We start from the raw sequence: 10998 nt of genomic DNA, 5'->3' as shown, positions 1-10998 counted from the left end.
ATGATCGTCAAAGAATTTGAACGAAAATTTCTGAAAAATACATTTCGAGCTGTTTGTGATAGATTATGGTATGAAAATGATGTAAAATTGTGCACTTCAGGAAGTTATCCGTTACTTCTCTTAGAATTTCCAACTGCAGAAGTAACGACTATGAAAGTTCGTAATACTTGTCGAACATCTCTCAAAAATGATTCCATTCCACATTTTCGAAGAGCAATGATTTCGTTTATCCTGCTATTCTACCTCACCTGTCTCGATTGGATTTAGTGACCGAGCGGCTCATTTCTCCTTCTATACCATTCATACAAATAAGAAGACTAACACATGGTTTCTGCCAATAAGAAATTTTGGGTCAAATTATAAATGGTCATGTAAATGTTAATTCGATGGTCAATCATTTGCCTCGGATGACGATTATTGCATTAATGTTCTTATCAAGAGTAAAAAAGTTGGGACGGAGTTGAATTGACGTTCTAGGGGTCGTCCCTTACGAAGAGCAATGATTTCGTTTATCCTGCTATTCTACCTCATCTGTCTCGATTGGATTTAGTGACCGAGCGGCTCATTTCTACCCAAATCATTGCTCCCCCCAAAAAAAAGTATTTTTTTCCTGGCTTAGACAGTAACTAGCCAGGTGACCTTTGAATTTCTTCGAATTGTCAGCCTCTTATTTGCGGAGGCAACTTGTTTCAGTAATCATCCCGTTGGCTAAAAGAAAATTTCCTAAAATGTAGTATAAACTTCTCCCCCCACCTGGTTCTGGAATTTAATAAAAAAAATTTAACGGTTTATCAGTGAAAACTGTAAATGTAATTTGGTGCAAAATTACAGCAACAGAGTTTCTTATTTCATAACACACACACACACACACACACACACACACACACACACACACACATATATATATATATATATATATATATATATATATATATATATTCTTTTTGTTTTTTCTTGTTCTTTATATAGCATCACACATACACATATATGTGTGTGTGTGTGTGTGTGTGATATGTGGCGCTTTTTAAAGAACAAGCACGTATAAGCAGTGGGTTTGAAATTACCTGCGTCAGCTAATCTGTTTATTCGGTACTTCTTCAGCGAAGCAAAATCCTACAATCTTAATCCCCACTCAATACATTTGAACGAAATGTAGCTTAAGAGAAAAAAAAAAAAACCTCATATGACTGAAAATTTAATCTTTAAGGTACATGAAAAACCTATGCTGAATTATTTGTTAAGCAGTTTTAAAACACCACTAAAAAAACTGAATTATTTAACTTGAGAATAGGATTCTTTCTCCGCACGGCAGAATGGCGTTGATACATTACCTCAGGGGTCGGCAACCTTTTTTGAGTGAAGAGCCAATTTTGATCTAATTTTTTTTAAAAAAATGAGAGAATCCGAAGAGCTGCGCACCTCAGCTCAAGTTGGGGGGTGGGGGGCTAAGAATTGGAATAGAATGGGAAAATGTTTTATTAAAAATATATATATTTTGAAATATTATTTATTAATACTGAAAAAACGTAACAAACATCCAATTAGGTACGAATTAATGTGACTTTTGCTGCTGAACTCCTTGAGCGAGTCTCTCAACATCAGACGAGTATGCTGTAATTTTCATCTTTAAGCATGCTGAAAGACTCTCATTGTTCGGACGATTTCTTGATTTATTTTTAATTTAGTTCACGTTCGAAAATATTTGCGCACAGAAATCGTCGAACTTAAAAAACAATTTGGTCTTCCTTTTTCAAGTCATCTATTGCCGTCCATTCGTGTAGAATTGCAAGGGCAGCCTTTTGCCTCTCCAAATTTTCAATTTCAGTTTTAAGGCATTTTAGTCTTTAGTCTCATATGTGGATGATATTAAACTTTACAAAGTTATTTGTTCTTCAACTGACAATTCCAGTTGCCTTGATTCCTTCTCTCCGGCTCAATAAAATAAAATCTTGTTTCTAAACACATTAAAATGCAAATTATGTCGCTTTCTCTCGAAATGTGTAATTAGACCCTCCGCCCTTACTGATTATTATATTGGAAACTAATTGCAAGTACTGATACGTTCAAGGACTCAGGTGTCCTATTTCGATCTGACCTTCATCCTTCTTCCCAGGTTGCTCACGTAATATCTGACTTCTAAACTTCTTGGATTAATCAAACGTTCTTCCTCTGTTTTCAAGAGTGCTAAAGTTATAATTCTTCTCTACAAGCAGCTTATACTTCCCATTTTTGATTATTGTGATATTATTTGGTTCCCACAACAGGAATATCTTTCTCACAGACTTCAGAGAATTCTGTATATAAATATTAGTAAATTTATAAGAGGAGTTTTTTAATGTTCGGCGGCCATATTTGATCTCCGATGCGTGGAACTTTACGCGCATGCGCGAAGACACAATCACTATTTAAGTTGCAGGTTTAGCCTGATTCGGTGATTTTCATTCCTGTGATCACGACAGTCGGTCGAAAAGCATTGTCAGCTTCAGGAAGGAAGATCGTTTTGAATATTTTCGTTATTCTTTTAATTGCGTTAATTTTAATTTTAATTGTTTTGAATTGATTTTGAATTGTGTTAAATTGATTATTTAATTATTTATATTTTACTTTAATTATTTATATTTTACTTTAATGGACCGGTAAGTTGTCGATTTTTTCGTTTTTTCCGTTTTAATTTCTGGAGGGTATCATACGGAAGTGTTCCACGTACTATATTGAGGTAAACTCCTCTTATAAATTTACTAATATTATTATCAACGTAGAACATATTGAGTATTACAGCTCTGATTCATACTATGTATATAAATATATAAACAACACCGAATACATAATGAGTACTAAATTCAGTTTACAAAATTAGTATTAGTAGTGGCAAAGAATGCAAGCTTATACAACTGAAATCCAAGTATCCAATGTCAGCCAAAAAAAAAGAAAACACTTCTCATATTATATCGCCTAATAATATTCCCTCTAACAGTTTGTCTAGTTCTTCCTTGCATTTATTCAAACTACCCACCTCTAACAATACCAGATGGAAGTTAATTTTAACAATCAACTCCCTGCTGGCTGAAAGCAAAATTGCATAAATATATGCTCCATACTATCCTATTATTCATCAACTATTCCTTCTCAGTTTTAATTTAACCCCCCCCCACCACATGTGTGTAGTCTAAACAAGACTCTATCGGGGCTACTCAATCCATTCAAGGCCATAGACACCTCAATAGTTCTCCTCGCAGGTGCCTAGTCGCCAGACGCTTCAGTTTGTAGAACTGAAGCGTTTCCTTTTTTTTTTTTTTTTTCCTTTTTTTTAATGAAAACCCCAAGCACGAGAAGGTATTAAAGGCTACAGTATTTAGTACCGTGCATGGGTTGAAGGCTGAGAAGATGAAAAGAGATACTTGTTGATAAGAACACCCTTTCATTCCCCTCACTCTCTTCTCTCAGGCTGCTCTTCTCTACACCCATTCCAACAGACCCACGTCGTTCCTAAAATGAGGTTTTCGGGATAATTACCTCCTTATTCCTGCTGATATGATTCCTGTATATCATTGATAAAAAACCTCTACGAACTGTCCTGGTATCTTGTCTGCATAATTACTCCCAGGGTCTTTTTCAGTCTCCAACTACCCTGAGTGTAGTACCACACAAATGGTACGTTAATATGGGATTACTGCCACTCTGCATTTGGCAATGTTAAACTTCAATTTCCATTTCTCAGATTATCTCAGACTATCCTATTATTCATCAACTATTCCTTCTCAGTTTTAATTTAACCCCCCCCCACCACATGTGTGTAGTCTAAACAAGACTCTATCGGGGCTACTCAATCCATTCAAGGCCATAGACACCTCAATAGTTCTCCTCGCAGGTGCCTAGTCGCCAGACGCTTCAGTTTGTAGAACTGAAGCGTTTCCTTTTTTTTTTTTTTTTTCCTTTTTTTTAATGAAAACCCCAAGCACGAGAAGGTATTAAAGGCTACAGTATTTAGTACCGTGCATGGGTTGAAGGCTGAGAAGATGAAAAGAGATACTTGTTGATAAGAACACCCTTTCATTCCCCTCACTCTCTTCTCTCAGGCTGCTCTTCTCTACACCCATTCCAACAGACCCACGTCGTTCCTAAAATGAGGTTTTCGGGATAATTACCTCCTTATTCCTGCTGATATGATTCCTGTATATCATTGATAAAAAACCTCTACGAACTGTCCTGGTATCTTGTCTGCATAATTACTCCCAGGGTCTTTTTCAGTCTCCAACTACCCTGAGTGTAGTACCACACAAATGGTACGTTAATATGGGATTACTGCCACTCTGCATTTGGCAATGTTAAACTTCAATTTCCATTTCTCAGACAGTCAACCTAATTTGTCTAAATCTTGTTGTAGTATTACTATCATTAACCACCCTGCCAACCTTTGTATCATCTACAAACTCAATATCAATAATAAATATAGAAAACAACAATGGGTCCAGGCAGGACTCAAATAATAATATTATTCTATGAAGAGCAATATTCATTGATAACAGTATTCTCTGCCTTCTCCAATACAAAGTTCCCTTTATCCAGTTAATTATTTTCTCCAATTTGTACAGCAATCTTATGTGCAACAGTCTTCCTGAAATCCAAGTATATCAAAGTTAATTCTTTTGTTAACGCATCATAGTATCTAATCAGATTGGTCAGATTAGGTCACCCCGTAACAAATCCACGTCGTGACTGCAGTATTGCATCCCTGTGTACATGGTCCTGCATTACTTCTTTAGTCAATGGCTGCATTATTTTCACTGGAAAAGAAGTCAAGCTAACAGGTCTATAATTACTCACGTCCCTTGGTAAATTGGGATCATTTGTTCAAAACAATATTCTTTTACATCCAGTTCTACGAAGTTAAAAACTCTTCATTTAGTTCACAATTTAGTCGTTGCATTTCAGGTCCATGGGTGATTGATCCACAATTTAGGTATACTGGTGAAGAGTGATATTTTACTCTTTGCGTCTGCTCGAATAAATCCTGACACGCCCCTTTGTGTCATTATTGGTTTCGATCCTGAGTCCATCGGATAACATATAACCACTAACTTCGAAAAGATTTATACAGACTGTAGACCAGTGTTTCTCAATCTTTTGTTACACTTGAAGTTAAAGGACGCACGTTCAATAGTGATTGCATTGAACTCAATGGAGTTTCCCATAATTTCGCCGAACACTTTTTTCAGAACCACTGCTGTAGACTAATATTTCTAACTAAAGAATGCGTGACATTACACAATGCTGAGATCATTTAACTAATACGTTAAGCCCTAAGTTATTTGTTATCGAACAACTGATAACACAGTTGCCATAGAATAAAATAACAACCAGGCATACAGATTATCTCTGGATTTATTTCAGTCTTTCATACCACCGGCAAATTACAATTAATTAAGTTACAGAATCTTTTCATGAATATAAGCAAGAAATACACATCGAATTTAAATGTCTAATTGTTTTCCATTAGTCTGAAAAGAATGAAAGCGCATGAGTAAAGCAAAATCTTGAAACAAAAGCCTAATAACATGGGACAGGGTTAAGAAAATCGGATACCAAGATTATATTGGTTATCTTGTATTTCGAATTTAACCGCTAGCAACACAAATAGTAGCGATTAAGTTACAGACCAATGTGTCAAAAGATATTTTTTTTTACTTGGCGCAATCTCCCGGTGTAATCGTTGCTGATGACAGGGAGTGAAGGGGTGGGGAGCGAAAGATGTCTGCAGAAGTAGACATTGATAAGATATCACTTACTAAGCTTTCGGTACACATCACAGTTGTCGCTAAGTCTTCTTTACTATGTATAGAATTTAAGAAAGTAAACAGAGCGGAATATGAAATAAAACAACTTCTATTTTTCAGGATTTATTGGATGAAGTAATTTGCGATCTTCAATCATTTTCAATCATTACCGCCTCCATGGCGCAAATTGAAGTTTCCGACGACAAAAACAAAATTTCCATTTCAGCATGTCATTTTGTTAAGAACATTCAGACATTTAAAAGCTTATAAATACAATATAATGGTTTAAGTACAGTTTTACAGGATTGTAAGGGTACTTCAACGCAATAGTTAAAGTCAAAATTCATAGGAGAAATTGGGGCAATGTTTTTTTATATGCAAACACCAAAAGCGAAATATATTCGAATCTATAATACTTCTCTCTTCAGCCAATTGACATGGTTTGAAGAGAGAGAGAGAGAGAGAGAGAGAGAGAGAGATGCTTGTGGAAATTAGAGTTGAATTTCTGAATATTGTAATTTTTGGCATATGTATGTGAAGGAAGATTGTTTCAAAAACCAGAAGGAACAAACGAAGTAAAGGAAAAGTTGGTTCTGTGACAGAATGGATGCTGACTGTTTAAGGTAGGTGTTCGGAGTAGTCTGAAAGAGAGTGGGGGTATTATGCACGCCAATTCAGAAGAACAGTCCCTGGAAATATCTATAGTAAAGGCATGCAGCATAACCTGGATTTACTGAGAGAGTGGAAAGACTTTGTAAGAGACGGCTCATTAATTAATCCAATTGCCCTCTTCTGATTGGAGTTTAGAAGCCTGAAAGAGCTTTGGGAGCACTTTCCGATATGTGGGAACAAAGGGTAAGAGGGAGGCTTAGATTTGTACAGAATGAGTAGTTGTTTAGAAGTAAAGTTATGCCTAGAGCGAAAGAGAAAACGTATTTTTTTAATGCAGAGGAAACTATATCTCTGGTGTGCTTATGCCAAGAGAAATTAGTTTTTTGCGAAAAATGACACCGGCTGAATTTTAGGAGATTGAGAGTAACTAAGTTCTCGTGCTCCATTTAATTTGGTGGGGGAAAGACTTGTGCTTTGGGTATGTTTATGACAATAGTCTTACAGTTTATATGATCTATCGAGGTACAAATGTGTGTTCACTCGTTACCAAGAATAACTAAGGGGGTATTTATTTATTAATCGATTAACTACATTCCCGATTTTAAAGAAATATCTAAAATCTGCAACACGATTCAAATCCAGACCTCTCTAAACGAGTGACAAAGTGGCCAACATCAACAATCACGAAAGACGCTGCTGTAATCTCTGGGGGTTGGGGAGAAGTGTGGGCCGAGCTCGCATAGCGGAAGTTAAGTGAAACTTCTTTAGGCCAACATTTATCACTTGAACGAGGATCCCGTATGAATGCCGGAGGCGACGAATCTACATAAATGGGAGCCACGGAGATATGAGACGTTCCGTTACCAAATATAGTTTAGGCAAGTGCTGTGGCATCGGATGATATTTAAAACCATTTAGCTTCGATAGAACCGGAATCACTTTGTTCTTGAGAGAGCCCTTCTTCCAAATTCACTTCTAACCACGACAGCTGTTACAGGCTAACATTTAACTTATCCTCATTTGGAAATGCTGTTTCAAGAAGAGCGTGATCTCGAGCTGCTACAATCTTCACGTTCTTGAACCAAAGCCCATGTGTGATGACACACGGAACAGAAATCATTATTCAGGAATGTACGTTTAAACCGTGCGTGGATGCTTCGGCGTTTCTTACACCCGCGACGTGTTGAATGATTTGATGGAGTACTTGAGCCAGTCGGTTTCGGCTTCTTCTCTTTTCGTTTACGACTGAGCTTTGAGGACTCTTCATCGTTTTCATTTGCAGTGTCAACTTCCATGACCCCTTCTTCCAAATTCACTTTTAACATATCTGGAGAGATGCAAGGCTCTGAAGATGTGAATAGATCTTCTCCGGCTATAATTTCTTCCGCTGTCGAAATAGCTTAGATCTCTTCTTTGAACTCAATGGAAGTGGTTTCGGTAGTCGCATTGCACGTATACATGCTCTTTACGCCTTGCAACGCTCACCATTAATTATTCGACATGTTGAATTATTAATTTTTTTCCGTCGAAATTAAACACAGTGGAAAATGAAAAGAAATAGCATAACGCAATCAGTAGAGGTATTGATTGCTTGGAGCTCGCCAAAAGAAGTTTCAGCATTACATGACGCCCCAGTGTGGCGTGTTAGAAGACCAGTTTCCCATCAGCACAGATATTCCATCCTCGTCACCTACTTGATTAGTAGCTGCAAACTGAACACGCGAACGATACTGAATAGTGCTCTAACTGGAAGCTGCTAGCTCAAACACCTTGAAAGCAAACGTTTTATTAGAGATAAGTTATCTTTTCTCTGAAACCCCACAGCACACGAAACCAGAGTGAACATGACCCACTAAAATGAATAATTAGATACTTAAATAAAATTTTAATAAATAACTAATTAAAACTTTAAAAAATATAAAAAAGGCTATGCTGAATAATGACTCTTGCGTAATACAATACGATAAAAAATTCTGAAAAAATAATTATTTTTCTAGTTTTGCCTATCAGAAAAACATGAAACCCGACAAATCAAATTGTATACCAATCCCCTTTAAGTTTAATACATCCAGGGTTAAAAGTATACGGTTTAATTCAATTAACCTTGAAAGTGAATATGAATATTCATAAGATGGATACAATTATGAAAGAGTGTCGGAAAATACCCAAGCTTAACTCGGTTGCTGTGCGAAGGACAAAAGTCAACATTCAGTAGTGGTAAAAGAAAGATACTACGGTAACCTCACAAGCGTATCCTCGTATATTTCATAACAGGTGAAGTGCATGCCATGATTGCCATCATAGGAAGAGTTTGCCCACTTGAACTTTGTTGTCGGGACTTATGTGGACAAACTATTAACGTTAAGTAGCAGTGAAGACCAAACACACGTGTACGTTATAGGTACGTTAAGGCATAGTTGGCATTCTGACACAGAAGTGGAGACCAGAATCTGACCCCTGATAAATTACAAGGTCCCTTAATTACATGGCAGCCCATCACGTGGGTTAATACGTAAAAATACACGGGGATGACTAACTATATAAATTCAGCGAAGACTTGGAGTGATCAGCTGTTGTGCCACCAACGCTACAGCAAGGATGTTCGTCTTTCTCTTCTGCGTAGCGGCTTTAGCTGGTAAGTATCGGCTTTTGCCTTTATAATGCAATGTAGTTAAACTTAAAACAAAAAAATAAAAAAATAAATCCTCTGTATCCTGACAATTCGCTTGTATGGTCAAAATTATTACGACTGGATGGAGAAATGTTAAGCCCTGTTTTATTTTGATAATGATCTTTTCTGAACCTCCTTACGGCCAATAAAAAATAAAATAAAAATACCTTAAAATTTCGAGAAATGAAGGAATCGGCAAATAGCAGAGGTGCCACACCCAATTAAAGTGTAGTTTTTTTTTGGAATAGCCTGTATATTATTCATAATTATTATTATAATGGATAAATGATGGGAGGAAGCAGACGTTTTCTGCATCTGCCAAAAGAAAACCTTCCCCGTTACCAAAAAGTGCCTATACAATTCCGATTTCAACTTTACCAAACTTTCTGTTCGACCACTGTGGCAGAGCCTTATCAGGTCTCCCCTGAGATGAGATGTCTTGTTGCCAAGCTTTGCAGCCCACACCTTCTAAGCCGTTCTTCTTGAAACATCGATTAAAACCCCTCACCAATCTGGCTGCCCTTCTTTAAATCCTTTCTAAAAGCTCTATTTTTTTGAAGTGTGGCCTCCAGACTTGAAGACAATATTTTCATTGCAGTCTCATCATTATGACTTTATTATACAATGTGAAAGATGCCAAAAGGTGTGTAAAATTTAAATTCATACAATTTTAGAATTGCATGAATTTATCGATAGCTTGAAGAATTTGCTCTAAAATGTCTCTTGCTCTAAATTGCAAGAGACAATGACGTTGTACAAAAAAAAAAAAAAAAAAAAAAAAAACATTTCTCAAATATTTAAAATAAATTTAATAACAAAATGAAGATGCAAATTAAAATATAAAATTTGAATTTTAACCTACCTATGTTAAGTGTGTGAAGTAACAAGTTATATTAGCTGTTACTTCTCTGAGCAAGTTTACTAATTTTTTTTTTTGTTTTCTTTCTTTATTTTAGCAACAGTGTCCGGAACCGGTGAGTATACAGATTTTTTTTGAAGATAGAATTGCCACAGTTAACTTTAGCGCGATCAACAGATATTCTTTCCATAATTCGGTTTTTGGTAATTTATTAATTAGTTTTAATTCTGTTAATTTTATTATATAGTTTAATCTGTCCAATCCGTCTTTAAAGTTAGATGAACTATCCATTTCCCCAAGACTACGTCGGAATTTATTCCAACAATCGATTACTCTCTGGCTAAAGGCAAATTTTCACATATATCATCGCGAACTTATCCTTAAATCAAAATTATGCCCCCCCCCCTAAACCGTGTGTTTAGTTTACTCAATCATTCGGAAGTCTTAACACGTCGATGACAAGTTTCCAAAAGCTGCTAAAGTCTCTGTTGATAACGCTGATTCGTCCCCCAATTAATCGTGTTTCTTTTCTCTGTATCGTTTTCAGATTTTCACATCTTTAAAATGAAATTTCGTAGTCATTATTTTATGAAACAGAATAGCATCTGTTTGTCTCTGCTAGAAGTTATCATGCAGCCTACTATTTAGTAGGCTGCATGATAACTTCGTTTCATTAAAAGTCAGATACTCAAATATTTTTCTTGCTTATATCTTGCGTTTGTTACTAACCCAAGTACGCGTGCATCAATCTAGAATTACTGTTCCTAAATCCAAGACCATGCATTTTCCAACCCATCCGAATAATTTCTCTTGATCTTCTTAAAGTAGCATACCCTGAGTATTATATCATTAACTTCTCTGTTCAATTTTCTATCACTAGAAACAATTTAGACAATATACTTGAAAAAAATGCATTGATACCATTGCTAAATATCAGAAACAGTGAGGCATCCAGCGCAGAACCTTGTGGAAAAATGCTCCTTAATATTTTGCTCCAAGTAATTGAGACAGACTAAAACAGAGGTACTGAAAGTGCAGTCCTCCACAAAGTTTTTATCCGACTCAATAAGTCATTAGGTGCA

At 36.2% G+C, this 10998-nt stretch overlaps 1 protein-coding gene across 1 annotated transcript in view; it reads left to right on the top strand.

The window, feature by feature from the left end:
* The window catches only part of LOC150077373 (vitellogenin-6-like), a 54180-nt gene continuing 43182 nt past the window's right edge, over positions 1–10998 (top strand). Inside the window, exons 1-2 of the mRNA XM_090385878.1 lie at positions 1–156; positions 10014–10031. Of these exons, the coding sequence (XP_090242004.1) occupies positions 1–156; positions 10014–10031 (174 nt within the window). The remainder of the gene's footprint in view (positions 157–10013; positions 10032–10998) is intronic.

Source organism: Mastigoproctus giganteus, chromosome 12 (assembly GCF_048544385.1).
Source record: "Mastigoproctus giganteus isolate SK-2022 chromosome 12, ASM4854438v1, whole genome shotgun sequence".
NCBI classification, from domain to species: Eukaryota; Metazoa; Arthropoda; class Arachnida; order Uropygi; family Thelyphonidae; genus Mastigoproctus; species Mastigoproctus giganteus.
This window is presented reverse-complemented; position numbering and strand designations above follow the sequence as displayed.